The following is an 18,323-nucleotide window of genomic DNA, read 5'->3' as shown; positions in this document are numbered from 1 at the left end:
TGTGTGGCTCAGTGGATTGAGTGCTGGCCTGCAAACCAAAGGGATGCTGGTTCGATTCCCAGTCAGAGTACATACCTGGGTTGCAGGCCAGGTCCCCAGCTAGGGGTGCGCAAAAGGCAACTACACATTGATGTTTTCCCTCCTTTCTTTCTCTCTCCCTTCTCCATTCTCTAAAAATAAATAAAATCTTTAAAAAGTATATTAAAAATTTTTTTAATGTCTCAGGTTTGACAGTCTTTAGATTATTTTTTGTGTATTTATGAACAGACGGGCTTGCTTTACCGAGGAAAGCATGACAGGCACTGTTAACTCATCGAGCAGTGAGTTCTTTGAATGGATCAAAGTTCTCTCTCACTGACAGTACTTACTGTGGAGGAGGAACTTCTTTACATTTTGTTTCAATTTAGAATTTCCTAAAATTAAGATAACAGAGTGTACAGAGGGGTATAAACCAATTACAGACAGGCACAACATAAAGAAGAGGTTTCTTATCTTGAAAGTTTGAAGAATCGATAAAGTAGAGACCGTGTACTGGGTGATGTAGAGGACCAGGAAGGACAGGAGGGACAGGAGTGCGCTGATGTGGACTCTTGCGTTAGGGTGCCTGATGCCAGCTGCCATGCTTATCATCTGCTGCGTGTGTCTCCCCAGGGAAAATAGCAAGAGAAGACCGGAGATAAGAAAGATAAGTAAGGGCAAGAAATAGTCAATAAGAAAAAATGCAAATTGTAACACAGATACTTCCTTAGTTTGAGTTGTTGCATTTTGAAATAAAAGGCTCGACCAGGCTTTTTCGGAAAGAATGCACGCATATTTTCCATAGAACACAGAAGTAAGAGCTACACATAGCAAGGTCCCAAAAATCAGCCACGGCACCAACTTGGAGATCCTCAACTTCAACCAAGAGAAGAGTGGGTGAGTGATGGTGGAGATCTTGGTACAGTAGAAAACGCTGAGCCACATGGCAAGCCAAAGCTCCAATTTGTGTACAAACATGAAAAGTATAAAATGCCCAGCAAAAGGAGTGGCTTCAACCAAGGAAAGAACAGCCAGATCAGAGTAGATAATGACTATCTGGGTACAAACCCTCGAAGTCGCCAGGCAGGTGAGAAGGAGGTCTAAAGGCAGAATCTTTCTCTGCTTGATCAAGTCTGTGCCATTCACAACCACAATGATGCCATTTGCTAAAACCCCCATGAGACACTGTATCGCTGAAAAAATAAGATGGATGATGAGAGATTCTTGCATTTTGACAAAAAAAAAAAAATCAGTTACTTTAAAGACAGATGTAGTTGTATATTTTTGGACAGTTTGAATTATTCAAGTTTTCTGTTTTTCTTCAACTAGATTAGAACCCCTTTGGGGACACAGCTCAAACAAGAAAGGCAGTGAGGTAGGAAGGCAGCATACATGTGTTTATATAGCAGTTTTCTCAATTTAGTTCCAAGGCAGTCAAATAAGAAAGAGATACTCTAGCAACAATTTGCTTCTTCGTGATGGCTTTCGCATTTTCCAGGCCTACTTAGGTTTCATCATCACCATCACAAGCAAATGTTGGAATTGAGACACCTTCAGGGCTGGGAGAAGGGCTCCTCTAATACATAATCAGTGGAAGTTTCTCAATCCTTCATCCGTACCATGAATATTTGTGTCTACAGGTGGGTTTCTACTTAATGTTTGTGAGACATTCTCTTAAAATATGTTTTTTGAAATTGTCACCTCTACTATCATGATGCAGTACACTCAGCAACGTAAGACTCCTAAGTAGTAGTTCTCTAATATGCAATGGTTGAGCTATTCAGGACCATCTTAAACTTAAAAGAGTAATGTAATAAAATATATATGACAAACAGAAAGCATCATAAATATGTGTCTTAAATAGGTCAAAGGCCTAAAGGAAGGTAATTCACAGCAAAGAGAATCAGTCAGCACCATTCACACCAGCTATTCTCTGCAGAATAATATAGGGCTTGAGACCTTTCCCTGGTTATTTTTTCAAAACTAGGAGAATTTCATGACATGAGCTTGTGTTTCCAGGGGAAAAGTAACAATAAAAGAGTACATGACTCAATGTGTTGTTATAACTGTCTAACACACTTTTGGAAAAATTAAGTTAGCATATTTTTAAACATGTATACTGCATCAGGTCTTAAGCTAAACCAGGTTTCTCAATGTCAGCACTGATGTATTTGGGTCGGATGATGCTTTGTCGGTGCAAGGAGGGAGCTGTCCTGTGCAGTGTAGTGTGTTCATCAGCATCCCCGGCATCTACCCACTAGATGCACACAGTACGCTACCCTCCCCAGCTGTGAAAACCAAAAATGTTTCCAGACTTTGCCAAGTGTTCCCTGAGTGGCAAAACCACACCCCATTGAGTACCACTGTCCTAAACACTGGGGGATAGCAGTGGCTAGAACAGAGTTTCTGTCCTCCAGGCACTCAGAGACTAAAGGCAGAGCAAGCCATGTGTCTAGTATGACAACAAACTAAATTAGTTATTTGAACAACTCACCACCTGAGCACAAGGTGGAGAAGAATTTATTAAATCTTAGGGGAATTGAAGATTTTCTAACTTAACACTTGATCACAATGTTCCCAGCAGATCCCCTACTAAGGCATATGTCCTTCTGGACCGTGTTACTTGGTCCAGAGGTGTCATAAATGGCACTTCAGCTGAATCTTACGTTTAGAAAGCTGGAAGGAAAACCAGATGAAAACATTCGCAGTGAGTTACTCTGTCATTCTTCTCTGAATATGTGACATCTGTGCAATGCAGGACTCCACTTTTTTGTTCTTGTCCCAACTTCAATGTGATGAAGGAACAAACAGGAACATCATCAAGGAGGCTCTGAGGGAGGCAGCTCCTGAGTGGCTTCCACCAAAACAGATCCGGAGTCAAGCATGACAATCAGGATAAACCTTGTTCTTCTCCTGAAAGTGAAATATATATATATATATATATATATATATACTAAAAAATTTTCTGATTTTATCTTCTGCAGGCTGGAAAAGCAAAAATGGAAGGGCATCCATCTATGAAATAACGAAGCTAAGAACTCTCAAAAGAGAAGTAACTACTATTTCCTTGGTTTCTCCATCAAACCTGTAGCAAGGCACTGGTCTTTTTGCTGGTAAGTGCTGGTTACCAGCCCATGCCCTGCAAGGCTCAGCCCTGTGAAGGCACAGGGGCTTTCTCCTCATCCCCAGCATTCATTCATTTTTTGGTGTTTGGCTTATGGTGCATTTGTTAGGTCAAACCACACTCAATTATATAAAGGTTTTCATAACAAGGGAAAAGAGAAATATTACAAAGTCACTTTGAAAGACAGCATTTGCTTTCTAACTCTCTGTGCCTAGAGACATCACATCGTAAGACCAGCATGTAGCTCTTTCCTGTTGCTCCAAGGTTGCCAAGAAGTTTACGTTCTGAGTCCTTCAGCATAGTCTGGGCACTTCAATATTGCACCAAAAAAAAAAAAAAAAAAAAAGAAAAGAAAAGAAAATTAACGGTAAAACTAAGGCAGAAAAGTAGAAAAAAAATTCTATTTTGATTCTAGAATAGTAATATAGTCTTTCTGTACTGACAGCTAACTAGCAGAGCTAATGCATAATACACCAAGGACTTAAATGAAATAACTATGTCCAATTCTATTTGTTAATGTGATTTTTGTCTTTTGGATTCAAGCATCATGAGGGGATATTTGGTTCTCAAATATTCTATTATAACTTTTGTTATAACTAGCTTGGGGAGTAGAGACAACTCTTCATAGAGAACTTTATTTCATGAAGAACAGCTCTTCTGATGCGGAAATCCCACAAAGTAAAAAATAAAAATTCATGAGGCTGAAGCTACATTTTTTTTTTCATGAAATAATTTCCATCACCAGCCCCTTTAGTGAGCACAAACAAAGGCTGCTGAAGGCCCACCATTCCTGGACAAGTGCCAGCAACTCGCCAGAGACTTGTATTTCTTACACTGAAGGGGGTCAGATAAGAGATGTCTGTCCAAAGCAGCGGAGCACTTGTGTGACTGCTAATGTCCCATTGAGACCCCAGGGGCGGCTGCATTTCAGTGCTGATGTGAAGAATCTGGGGTCATGTTATACAGCCTTCCCCTTAAATTCTACCACATCAATCAAAATAACCCTGAACCCCTGTCATGCTGTGCTGAGTGAGAGTGAGCTAAATATTTTAATGAGCAATGCAACAAACCAGAGAAAAATGCTCCTAAATGTAGAAGTCCTTTGCATCTCTGAAACAGTTGGTTTTAGTGAGAAGGACACATCAGAGAATTTCTGGCTCTGAGATGAAAAACCTATATGTTTGGCCTCACCTGTCAGTCATCAGCTCAGAATGGTGACAGTTTTACATAGACAAATGGCTTGGAACAGATGGAACAAGTCTCAATGTGGAGAAATTCACATGATGATTACCTCATAGCACCCCGATTAAATCCACTCACTCACACTGATCTGTAATGAGCAGTCATTAAAAGAGACAATACTAAATATTCTCAAGGTAACTGACAGGCAGAAAGAGTTGCTTATTTATATTCAGATCATTCGGCCCCTCCAAAGAAAGTGCAATTTTTTCACAGGCAGTTAGACTGACATTGGCAAGCTTTTCACAGGTAGAATCCTATAATCATCATCTGCTTTCCAGTAGCACACGGACATTTACTTTGGGATTAGAGTTATCATGAAAGTGAGCAATAGTTTTAATACCTTTCCCAAGTGAGTCATCCCATTTCATTATCAAGGGAATGATTCCTGCTTTAAAGAACATGCCCATGTATTAACATTATTGTATATTTAATAAGATCGTTCAAATGAGAAAGAAATAGACCCCGGGATAACCGAGATAGACATTCTTGCTGCATCTTCCCTGGAGCATGGCCCAGCCCTTGCTAAAGCCTATGTGGAATTTATTCCATCTAAGATTCACATCTGCTTCAAAAGCTCCAGACTCTTTCAGACTAATCATTCTTCATATCCATTCATTTGCTTCTCTCCACCTGAACACACAATTGATCTTTTGGACTGAAATTTTTGCCCTTAATATTCCAGTCACTCTCCTATACTTCTTCCTCCTCTTCCTCTTTTTATCTTTGTCGTATATTTCTGTGCTTTTCTTTACTCCTCACAAAATTCTGAAATGTATTCACAGGGCAGCAAATAGAATAACGGTGTATGAATTTAAGTCTTTCCCGTAAAGAGCTCGAAGTGCTTTGCAAACAAGAATCCCATGTTAGTTACAGTGAGAAGGGGGAACCAGGGATGATGCACTTGGCTCACATGGATAACCTCTAGACCCCACAGTTCTGTCTTCAGCTCTAAACTGAGCAGTGGGATTTCAAATTGTTCCTTGCTCCCCTCTCTCCCCCTCCCTTCCTCCCAGATTCTTCCTTCTCTCCTTTCATTTCTTCCTTCCCTTCTCCCTTTTTCTTCTCCCTTCCTCTTTCCCTCCATACTTTAACACATATGTAGTGTGTGTATTATAGACTATTGACTAGGCACTATTCTAAGCATGAAGCATATAGTAATGAACAAGGCAGAGTCCAACACCTTGGAAATTACATTTCAGTGGGGAAGATGAGAGTTAAACAAGTAAAGAAACAAATACCTCCAGGTAATGTAGAGCAAGGTGCTACTTTAGAGAGCATGGTGGAGGAGACAGAGTCCTTGAAGAAGAGGTGATTATTGAAAAGAGAAATGGATGAAAAGGAATCATCTCTGGAAGTCTAGGGCATGAACATTCCAACTGGTGAGGGCAGGAGATAGAAATGCCCCCTTGAATAAAAACAGAAATTGGAAAAAGAGCTTGAAAGCTTGAAGTGTTCCAGAAAATCAAAGGGGAAAATATTGCAATGCCAGGGGCAGCATGAGCAAAGGAAATAACCCGAGGAGAGGAGCATAGAGAGACAGGTGTGGTGTGGCCAGATTGAACTGGGAGATTTACTCTGAAGAATAGACTTGGGGGTCAAGAAAGGGCAAGAGTGGAAGCAGAAGGACCAATCTGAAGGATGTGCAGTAGACTAGGCAGGGGATGTTGTCAGCTTAAATTAAGTTGGTGGTAGAGCATAGAAAGAAGTGCCTGGAGTTGGAATATATTTTGAAGATAGAACCCACAAAAATTTCAGATGACTTTGATAGGGGGAGTGAGGGGAAGAGATAACCAAGAATTACTCTTGGGTCATTATAATTATACACTTTGAGCCAGTTACATTTTTGGAGAAGGGGAATACTGGAGGAAGATTCAAATCCAGAGCCCTGCTGTGGAAATGTTCAGTCTGAGATGCCCACTCCAGGTGGAGATGTTGTTAAGCAGTGGATGATAAATTTGGAGCCTGGGGAGTCACAAGAGTTGGAAATATGCATTTGAAATTTACTCACATAGAGATGTTACATAAAACCATAAGACTGGATAAGATTATGTAGGGAATACATTGCCCACTGGAGTGTATAAGCCCTATAAATAAGAAACAGAATATTTTGTGCATCCATGTCACTAGATCTGTCCCATCTGGTGCCATATCTGGTGACAGGAAGCCTGAAGAGAGCAGAGTACGTGAGTTAAACTTGCATCCCTGAAGTCAGCCCTACCAGTCGTGGTGGCCTATTCTCTTTATATACGGCTGATTCTGGTTGAGGTTTCATTTTAAAATTTTGCTCCTTTATTCATAAGGAAAATTGGTTTGTAGTTTTTTCAGTGTTATATTTGATAAATTTGATTACCCATGTTATGCTGGATTTATCAAACAATTGTTAAGCTTTTCTTATTTTCTATGCACCAGAACAATTCAAATGGCATGGAAATGATGTGTTTCTTGGAGAGTGAAAAGAATTCACAATGAAAGAATCTGAGACCATAGGTTTTTTGGAAGGGGCAGAATACTTACCATTGATTTAGTGCTTAAAATGCTACATAGTTGTCAGCCATAGTCTCAATTTGCCCTCTTGACAATTCTATAAAATCAATATTAACCCCATTTAAGAGATTATTAAGTTGAGGTGACAAAGGTTGGAAATTGCCCTCGATCACACAAATAATAAGTAGCATTTCCAAGATGCAATGCACAATCTGACTTTAAGTCCTATGTGGTTCATTCAGGATCACAGCCTTCCATGTTAAGATTAATGATGATAGTGAAGATTCCTTCCAATGCTTTAGGCATGAAGGTTGGACAACTGCTATTTTTTGCCAGATGAGCTTTCATCCCCTACTCTGACTTTCTTTGGATGAAAGATCTTTTCTCCACCTTGTTTATGTGTCTTATTTGGGACAATCTCCATCTCAAAACCAGGAATAGGCACAGAACCCAGGTGTGACAGTTCATATTTCATTTCAAGTGATACATTTGAATGATACATAACAGTACATTTCAATATAAATCTGCATATACGTCTGTTGCAAAATGTGGTCTTGAAACCCATAATACACTTGGCCAGAGGAGATTCATTTAGGGATGAGCATGAGGCCCAAGTATGTCAGTCAGAACTAATCTGAGGGACTTCCAGCCAAGATGGAGGTCTAGACAGACACACTGCGTTTCCCTCCACAACTAAGAAAGAATACAATTACCTTAAAACTAGAGACAACCAGGAATTTCAGAAAATTGAGGTACATGGAAGTCCAACAAACAAAAATATAAAGAAGGAATGCTCATCCAGACAGGTAGGAGGGGAGGAGCTGGGGCAGATAGGACGAGCTGGGGTGGCAGCAGCGGCAGCTGCAGCAGTGGCAGGCTGGCAGAAATCGCAGTCACACATTTTAAAAAGTTGGGAGGGACACCTGGGGAACGCTCCCAGCACCAGACCAGACCATGTGGCTCGCGGTCCCAACACCAGGGAAAATAAAACCTCATTGCTTCTGACTGTGCACACCTGTGGAGGTTGTAGTGGAGGAAGAAACTCTCGGTCTCTCAGCAGACTCCACTTGTTTGAAGGGCCCCCATGGTCCTAGAACATCGGCAGACCCACCCACTCTGGGAACAAAGGTCAGGGCAACAGCTAGAGAGGTGCCAGTCCCATATGGAAGTGGGAGTAGTGCCTGGAAAAGGGGCAAGTGCTGAGCAAGCAGCATTGTTCCCTCTCAGACCTCTCTCCCACATACAGTGCCACAACGTGGTGAAATGGGTCACCCATACTGATGAATACCTAAGACCCCTCCACTTACAATGTAACAGGTGTGACAGCTTTACCTAAAACACAGAGGCAAACAAACATAGGAGCCTGTCAAGAAGAGACAGATAGGTATGGCCCAAAAGAGGGAATGAATCAAGGTTCCAGTGGGAGAACTAAGCGACAAGGAGATAGCCAACCTAACAGATGAAGAGCTCAAAACACCAGGGACAAAGATGCTCACAGGCTTCACAGATATGCTCAAGTATGGCAAATGCATACGGGAAGAAGTGAAAGCTATGCTAACTGAAGAAAAATCCACACAAAACCAATGGTGAAGAGAAGGAAACTGGGGTTCAAATCAATGATTTGGAACATAAGGAAGGAAAAAATAGTCAAACAGTACAGAATAAGGAAACAAGAACTGAAAAAACTGAGGAGAGGCTTAGGAACCTCTGGGACAATTTTAAACATACCAACATCCGAATCATGGGAGTGCCAGAGGAGAAGAAGAAGAACAAGAAGTTGAAAGTTTATGTGAAAAAATAATGAAGGAAAACTTCCCAAAGTTGGTGAAGAAAATAGACATACAAGTTCAGGAACCACAGAGAGTCCCAAATAAGCTAGACCCAAGGAGGACCACACCAAGACACATCATAATTAAAATGCCGAAAGTTAAAGATAAAGAGAGAATCTTAAAAACAGCAAGAGAAAAGAAGAGACTTACCTACAAAGGGATGCCTATAAGACTATCAAGTGATTTCTCAAAAGAAACTTCCTGGGAAAGAAGGGACTGGCAAGAAGTATTCAATGAAAAGCAAGGACTTACAACCAAGATTACTCTACCAGCAAAGCTATCATTTAGAATGGAAGGGCAGATGAAGTGCTTCCCAGAGAAGGTAAAGCTAAAGGAATTCGTCATCACCAAGCCATTATTATATGTAATGTCAAAGGGACTTACTTAAGAAAAAGAGGATCAAAACTATGAACATTAAAATGGCAACAAACTCACAACTATCAACAACTGAATATAAAAAATAAAAATAAAATCCAACATAAAGAAGCAAACCAGAATAGGAACAGAATCATAGGTACGGGGATCATTTGGAGGGTTATCAGCTGGGAGGGGGGAGGAGGAGAAATGGAAAAATGGTGCAGGGATTAAGAAGCATAATTGGTGGGTACAAAATAGACAAGGGGAAGTTAAGGATAACATAGGAAAGGGTGAAGCTAAAGAACTTATATGCACAACCCATGGACATGAACTAAGGGGGGTGGGATTGCTGGAGGGAAGGGAGGTACTGGGTAGAGGAAAGCAAAAGGAAAAAAATTGGGACTACTGTAACGACATAATTAATAAAATATACTTTAAAAAAAAAGAAATAATCTGAGAACTTTTGTTTGGACAGACTGGGCAAAATTCCCTCTTTGTCAAAGATAAGATGTTTGTCTGGAGCTGCTGGCAGACATCTTGTCACCATGAGGGGGAACATGGACCTGCCTAGGAATGGATTTTATGCAGAGGACAGCAGTGCCCAGAGAAGAGGATGCAGACCAGTGCTCAGAACACCTCAGCCCCAGAGCCAGCTCTCACGTACTGTTGTCCTTGATATTTGAAGGAACCCATAAATTCCTAATTTTTGCTGAAGGCATCTTGAGGTGGGTTTTTGTCACATTGGGCTGGCCAAAACATTTCTTTCGTTTTTTCCCTAAGATGGCTCTAATAGTGCTTAGTTGTCTTTAACTTCATTTGAAATAATTTTGTTAGATTGTATTGTGACAGCTGTCCTATCAGTGTGCCTTTAAAAAAAATCAAAATTGATGAGTTTTTGTGTAGCCATTTTAATACTAAAGATGAAAGAAAATAAGCAACATCTTCAGCATATTATGCTTTATTACTTCCAGAAAGGTAAAAATGCAACTAAAATGTGAAAAAAGATTTGTATGGGGTATGGAGAAGGTGCTATGACTAATTGGACATGCCAAAAGTGGTTTGCAAAGTTTTGTGCTGGAGATTTCTCACTGAATGATGCTCCATGGTCAAGTAGACCAGTTGAAGTTGGCAGTGATCAAATTGAGACATTAATTGAGGTCAATGTTGTACCATGCAGGGGAGAGCTGACATACTCAGAATATACAAATCAATAAAGATATTGGTAAAAATTAAAAATGTCTTTTATTTTATGGGAAAAAACCATAAGGACTTTTTGGCCAACTCAATATAATAGCTGCAGGCTACACAGAAAGGCAGAGATGTGCTTTCCATTCTCACATTTAGGAACTGGAGCCACAGAAGTGATTTGCTTGATGTTAGTCATTTAGCAATATACCTGGGATTGAGTGATCCAGTGCATAAACTCAGTTTGCCAAACATATCTGTAGAAGAAATTTTTTGAAAAAAATACAAATCTCCCCTGGCCAGGTGGCTCAGTTGATTGGAGAGTCTTCCTGTGCACCAAAAGTTTGCAGGTTCGATCTGATCCCTGGTCGGGGCATGTATGGGAGGCAACTGATCTATGTTTCGCTCTCATATCAATGTTTCTTTCTGTCTCCCTCTCTCTCTAAATTAATAAACATATCCATGGGTGAGGATTAAAAATAAAAATATACAAATTTATTTTCTGGTGTCTCCCTTATAAATTAAAATGTTGTGTTCCCATGACATATTCACTCTGACAGCTCAAATTTTTATTGCGCTATATAAGAAGAGTTCCCAAAGCATCAGGTTATCATATGGGCATCAGTAGTTGTATTCATTCCAAACTATACATACTATCCTTGGCATTGTGCTCCAACTGGCTATACTTCATTCAGAGGATGCACAATCCAATACATTTAAATATGCATCTACATATAAGTTGGCTGCAATATGTAATCTTGAAACCTATTGTGCCACTTATGCCCTGATCTAATCTCAAATGATTCTCTTTTATCCTAGGAGACAAACCTTTGTTGGCCCCTCAAAGGTAGAATTATTACTTAGAAATTAAGATGCAGATTGAGCATTTCAGGTTTTCATTCATAGAGCTGTCTGGAACCTTGTTTCTTCCTCTCCCCCTTGAGACTGCCTTCCCCAGACTTGCTTTTGTCAACCCCTAGAAGACCCAGATTATTTTTCTTGCTTTGCTTTCCTAGCAGCTGGGGCCAGTCGTCATGATTTCTCACTTCATGTACTTTGGGAATATTGGCCGCATTCTCTGCATCCAGGAATAGACATATATGTGTGGATATACATCAGGATGCTCTATAAACGTCTGCTCAATAAGATGAAGGAGAAGAATGAATAAAGCTTCTCATCTTTAGAAAGATGTGGCTAGTCAAACTTTAATATTGCATAAACTTTGTAATGTTGTTATTCCATCTACCCACCATCATCTAGCATCCACCTTCTGTGGACATTTGGTGGATAAATGAGTGGAATGAAAGATAAGATCTGTGCGGAGTAAAAAAACCCATAAACATGACTTTTTAAATTCATTAGAGTAAACTTAATACAGAACTATATCACATGAGGTCTGCAAAAGACAATAGTGGTTAATTGTGCCAACTCTTTATTGCTGGAAGAAAGCGATAACAGAAATTCAGAAAAGGTGCATAATGCCCCTTTACCTTGTTCCAGGGAATATTGACATGTTGCATATTGTAGAAGAGGGACTTCTGTGAATTTATTTCACCTAGTGCAGCCTCCATGGGAGCTGGTGGATGGCACAGTGATGGCTGTGGTCCTCCCAAGGCATGTGTAATGACCATGCTTGTGGAGAGAGTGGTGCGAACCCCACATATACATATTTGTATCCCACCGCTGTTCACTGCCAAGTATAGACATGGGAATCTGCAATCCCTTCTCAAAATGTGAGAAAAGGAAAGAACATCCAGAAAGGATACCCAAGCCCTCCAGCCATTTGTAGAGAGTGAAATTGTTCCAACGAATTTTAAATTGCAACAGTAATACATTAGAAAGGAAAACAGAGAGGAAACATATAATTCTTATTTTCCATATTCATAATCATTGTACACTTAAGACTCCCTACATATATATTAAACATTAATACAGAGATTTCATTTTCTGAAATAGTATTCCTCAATTATCCACCAGTCTGCATGTTGTCTTATTATAGTTAAATAGATAATATCAATTAAAAACATCTATTCTTTATGCCTGCACAAAACATGATTTAGATAATCAGAGATTCTATAGCAGAGGAGATTTGGATAATGTTAACAATTAAGCAATCAGGAATAGGATTTTTCCTAGGTTTAGTCAACACTTTTTTCCCTACTTATGACTTAACACAGTAGTTTACAAAACGTACTTCCTCCTAAGAATTCACACAATCATGAAATAAGCAATTTAGGCTATAAAAACAGGATGAGATTAAATATATTCCAAAAGCATTATTGTCAGATATATTCCAAGTACATCATGCTTTTATCTATGAAACAGAGAAAGTAAATATGACTGTGGAAACACAGGGGTATGCGGTGACGGATGAGGTGAGAACAGTCCAACGTGCAAAAGCAAAACATGATTTTAATTATGTAGACTGATAATGCAGCTCAGATCTCTCATGCTGACCCAGATTGCTGAGAACAGACATTCAGGCCTCGTTTTAGTTTCCAGCCACTATTACAACTGATTTATGAAACCTACTTTCATAACTTCTATTTTTTTCAAATAATCTCTCAGATTCACAATACAGTTGAGGGACATTGTTCCTGCATCATTTCAGGAGGGCTGAAGTTCGACAGGGAGAAGTCACAGCCATGTTCTCTGTAAGGTTAGATGAAGTTCCCAATGCACTCAGTCTTAGGAGACAAGACATGGTTACCCCAAACAGAAGCAGAGGCCACGCATCTTAGCTAGGTTTCCATTGGCCCCACACTCGCTAATGCTGCGGGCACAGCAGCAATGAATGACCATTCTTTGCAGGGCAGAGCACTGCCAAAATGAAAACCTCAATTTCTTTTTTGCTAGAGACTTGCGTCATCATTCAGAAAGAGTCTATACTAACAACCTATGCCCGGTGACATCCAAGAAACATTTGGATCTCAAGCTAAATATAGCCCCCGCGAGGCCATATGCTCACAGAGAGGGAGGGAACAGCACCCACGCCAGGCATCCTTGTTAGCTCTCCTCTCTGGCCTCTCTCATCTGGAAAGCCCCTGCTCCATCTGCTCACTCCTGACTCCAATGTAAAACTCCTTTATCTGGTGGTTCTGATAGTGAGTTTGATGTGAGGTCCACAATTCCCTGTTGTTGAAAGACAGGCAGAAACACTTGCTTAATTCTGAGTCCTCAGCCAAAATGGACTTGACCGAAGCTGTGTAGGAATATTTTACCATTAAAAGCAATCTTAAAAGTCCACTACCTCACTGAGCAAGATGTACCAAGTATCTGGGCACACCTGAATCTTTGGCATTGTACTTGTTTATCTGTGTGTTGAACAAATGTTATCAGTCACCTACTCTGCTATGCCTTTACTCATGTGCATTACAAGCAATGTGTGGAAGCAGGAGAAGAATCAAGCATGTTAATATAGTTGCTTGAAGAACAATTGCATTTGAAATAAGTTATCTGCCACTGTTTTATTTTTCAGATAATGTGTTGCAGAGAAGTATAATAGTTATCAAGATGTGGAAGTATTAGCAAAATATTTGTGCAGAAGTTTGCTGACATCAATTTTATGACCTTGGTGTGGTGTCTCAGGGAGGCTCTAGCAATGTGTCTTATTTTTCCCAAATACTCCTGGGTGGTGTCTTCTCTATCACCTCTCTGGAATGCAACTTTATCCATGTCTATTTTCCCAATTTCCTATATTTCAATCAAAAGTCAGTTATCCTAGGGCAACCTCTGTCTCAAATGTATTTTTAATGAAACACAAACATGCACATGCAAGTCCCAGCAAGGCGCTCTGCAGTATGCAAAGCGTATGGAAAGTAGAGCCACATTCACATTTGTTTTGCATTTGTCATGTAAGAGGTCAAAGTATGCAAACTGCATCCACTGTTGTCAATGGCTTCAAGCAAAAGAAAATTTTATTAAAGTTAGATTCAGAACCAACAGCACAGCCAACATACTCATTTGGGGGAAAAGGCTGTATTTTAAAGATAATAGCCATTTATTGCTTATCTAATACTGAGAATACTTAACAAATGTTAATATGGTGCTTGTGTGTTTTAAACCAGGTATGATGGCCTACTTGTTAATATGCAATTAAAAAGCAAACTTAATTATAAGTAGTTTACAGCCCAAATGGAGGTAGTTATACAGTTTGCAATTGGTCCTTGAAATTTTTATATGAAAAATAAAGTTAGTTAGCTGAAGAGAAATAAAAGAGTGATTGCCAAGGAGTTTTAGAGACACCTAATTCTTACCCAAGACATACAAATAACGAGTACAGCTATAGAAAAATTTGTATTTTCTAAGTAAGAAAAAAATCTGCTCTAACATAGTTTAAAAATTATAATCATTCATATATATGTGTGTGTGTGCATACAATTACATACATATACACACATACATATGTAACACACACATATATGCTGGACTTGTTTATGGCTGCCTTCACCAAAGAAAACTTTTTTTCAAATTAAAAGAAGTCAGGTTTGTTTGTTTTTTGTCTTGTTTTTGTTTTTTACTAAATCATTATCTATACTTGCCCCAGAAAACACTGAACAAGAAATGGCAGGGGAAAGACAAAATAAAAATTGCACGTGTGCAGTGCATTTTCTACACACTATTGGCCATGAAGGGTGGATGGATCTATGCTAACATTTCTACAACATTGCCTAGATCTTAGCTCAAGAGATGTTTCATTGGTGATAATGCAATTTTATGCCTATGGTTTTGCTCTGGGTTTTGTTGGGTTCAGTGCACCAAATATCAGGGTGGACCCTATTGTGTACATGGATCACCATCTGTGAGGCCTGAGGTTTCTCATGCTTGGCACACTCTCCCATAGCCACAAGAGTCATGCCCTCCCCTAATACAGAGTAAATGTCACCTCATCAAAAAGGCCATATCACCATCACTTTTCACCCCTTCCCTTCCCCTTTCATTCATTTTTTTTTGCTAACATTTATCACTATCAGACATATTAATTTTTATTATCTATTCCTCTTCCTAGAACCTAAAATTCTATTGCAGTGGAGACAATTTTTGTTCATTCATGTATCCCCAGTAACCAACTGGTGCTTGATGCATAGTAGGTACTCAAAAATCTTTATTGAGTAAATGCATAATTAAACATTTTAAATAAAAATACATCTTTTCACCAATGACACTGTGTGAAAAGGTCAACTAGAAAGTGAAGCCTGCAGATTGACAGGGAAATAATTCCTATAGTGCCTATTGTTCTGAGCAATTAGAAATATCAAGACATCTTTTATGTGCTCTGACAGACTCAGAGTACAAAAAGTATCAAGCCTGTGCTGTGCTAATTCCCTAATGGAAAAATTGACCACACTCTATCATCAGACCCTAACAGACAGATGCTCTCAAAATGATCAACTTCACAGCCTGAGGGAGGGACAGCATTCCCAGCTTTGTATATATATTACTGAACTGGTCCTCAATGTAGCTATGAAATTTAATTAACATAAACCTGTACAGAGAGTTCTGTTTTAAATAATGGGGTCAGCAATTATTCAAGTAGGTACTGGTATAGAGGGAGATAAAAACTAGAGTTGGAGAAGGATAGTCAAACGAGAATTAGGTGGAGATGAAAGAATTTCCAGCAGAAAAAAATGTGAAATAATTCAATAGGATGAGGGTTACTTAAAATCACTCAATATGCTAAATTCAGATCTGACAAACAAGATAAAATTGGGAAGTGATTCACATTCGTGAAGATTTTTCATGTTAATGTAGGCATATTTAATGGAGAAATCTGTTACATATTTTAAAGGCTTCATTTTTAAAAGATTATAACACACACCCAAAGTTTTATGAATATATGTATAATATCAATATAGGTGAGCTTACAGCTTATTCCATCTGAGTGAGTGCAGCTCCAGGTTTCTGGTGAGGGTTTGAGAACAAAGAACACTCCAGAGGCCAGAAGCCAACTCAGGACTCACTGAAGCTACGGCTGGGGTGCAGCAGCCCTCCCAGGCCCCTCCATCCACTCCCACTCCACTTCAGTGCCAGAGCATCTAGGATGAGAAAGTCATCTAGAAACTGGCAATGAACCCCTAGCTGCTGGGTTTCCATACTCCCATCTGTACCAGTGGTACTAATCAACTTCTATACTCTCACGTCTACAAACTTGATAAGACCTTCGTAATGACTATCACCATAAGATTCACTCCTCATCTGACCATCAGGAGGGAATTTAGAGGTCTGTTGCTAAAGCAATCTATCTTCAGATCAAAATGTGAGTTAATTGAAGTAATTATTTGTTTATTCATAGGACTATATATTATCATGGTACAGAGATGGAACCCATGATTTAGACATCTCTCTCAGTTTCCTGTAAGAAATGTCTTTCCCACAGTGTTCTGACAGCTAGAAATACTGCTGATCTTATTCCCAGCAAGGTATTTATCAAATATGCCCTCCTAGTGGGACTCAACTATTGCAGAGACCTGCAGTTTGCACAAATATCTCAGGCCCCCTCTTCTACCTGTACACACAGCTGGACTACATATCCCAGTGCCCCTTGCATTAGGTGTCTTTCAGTGAAAGAGTATGGCCAATAGAATAGGACCAGGACTAATGTGTTCTACTCTAAGGTCTGGCCCATAAAAAGTCTTCAAGCACCATCCTCACCTTTTTCCTCTTCCCCTGACTGAACAGAGAGCACTCCAAGGAATTAGAGGGGCCACAAGATAGAAGGATGTGGTAACCTGAACAACTGTATGGAGCAAATACCACCCTCCCCTGCTCTTACCAAAGCCCCAGCGGACTGAAATGAGAGAGAAATAAACTTTTATTGCATTGAGCCATCCAAATTTTGAGATTTGTTTTGCATTAATGTACTTTGACTAATATAATGGTCCTTAATGGTTTTTCAGAATTTGAATTTCCTAAGAATTTTTTATTTACCTTTTAAAAAATGTATTTTAATTGTGCTAAAATACACATAACATGAAAGTTACCATTGTAACCATTTTTAAGTGTGCCGTTTAGAGGCATTAAGTGCATTCACACTGCTGTGCAACCATCATCACCACCCCTCTCCAGAACTTCTTTCATCTTGTCTTGCAAAACTGAAATTCTGTTCTCATGAAACAGTAACTCCCATCTCTGCTCCCCTAAGCCCAGGGCAACCACCATTCTGTTTTCTGTCTCTATGGATTTGACTACTTTAAAAATTATGTATGAAGTGGAATCATATACTATTTGTCCTTTTGTGACTGGCCTATTTCGTATAGCACAGGGTCTTCCAGGTTCAGCCAGGTTGTGGCATGTATCATAATCTTCTTCCTTTTTGAGGCCGAATGATACTTCATTGTATGTATGGAGCACATTTTGTCTATCTATTCATCTATTAGCGGACACATGGGTTGCTTTCACCTTTTGGCTATTGTGAATAATGTTGCTATAAAGATGGGTGTGCAGATATCTGTTCTGTCCCTGATTTCAATTCTTTTGGGTATATATCCAGAAATGAAATTTGTGGATCATATGGTATTTCTTTTTTTAGTTTTTGAGGAACAGTCATACTCTTTTCCACTGAAGCTGCACCATTTGACATCCCCACTAACATGGCACAAAGGTCCTAATTTCTCCATGGCCTCACCAGCCCTCACTATTTTCTGTTTGAGTATCTTAAGATCCTAACCTTCAGAATAAGTCAAGAAAGCACATGATAGTGCATAAATTACCATGTTAAATTTTAGCCAGTATCTCTGAAAATTAATCCAAACTAAGAACAATTCTCAAATATTCAAAGTCCACTGTTATGTTTTGCTTTTTTTCCCCATGATGTGAGCCACAATTACCTTGTATTCTAAAAGCCAGCTTTTTTGGTCACATGGTGATTTCTGAGCATAAAGGTAAGGTTGTAGTTGCCTTTGTGATTAGTAAGCAATCTCCTGGTAATAAACTTCCTTCATCCATGAGTGCTTTTGTGATGCTGAGCCTAGGTCTGAGTTTGACAGCTCAGCCTGGTCGTTTTGGTGGCAAGCTTTGTGAGCTTTGTGAGCATTGTAATTATATCTCAAACAGATTAATGAGAAATGTAAATCTCCCTCCAAAAA

General features: G+C 39.4%; 1 protein-coding gene across 1 annotated transcript; it reads right to left on the bottom strand.

The window, feature by feature from the left end:
• Positions 1-351: 351 nt before the first annotated feature.
• On the bottom strand, positions 352-1,248 carry TAS2R1 (taste 2 receptor member 1). Its single transcript, XM_090279310.1, has one exon. The coding sequence runs from the start codon at positions 1,246-1,248 to the stop codon at positions 352-354; it is 897 nt and encodes a 298-aa protein (XP_090135436.1).
• Positions 1,249-18,323: the final 17,075 nt, after the last annotated feature.

The sequence above is a fragment of the Furipterus horrens genome, unplaced genomic scaffold, assembly GCF_987537825.1.
Source record: "Furipterus horrens unplaced genomic scaffold, mFurHor1.1.pri manual_scaffold_5, whole genome shotgun sequence".
NCBI classification, from domain to species: Eukaryota; Metazoa; Chordata; class Mammalia; order Chiroptera; family Furipteridae; genus Furipterus; species Furipterus horrens.
The sequence above is the reverse complement of the archived record's forward strand: the minus strand, read 5'-3'. Positions and strand labels throughout refer to the sequence as shown.

Bases quoted from the DNA above. Each gene is read 5' to 3' on its own strand.
- TAS2R1 (XM_090279310.1), bottom strand. From the start codon at position 1,248: ATGCAAGAATCTCTCATCATCCATCTTATTTTTTCAGCGATACAGTGT.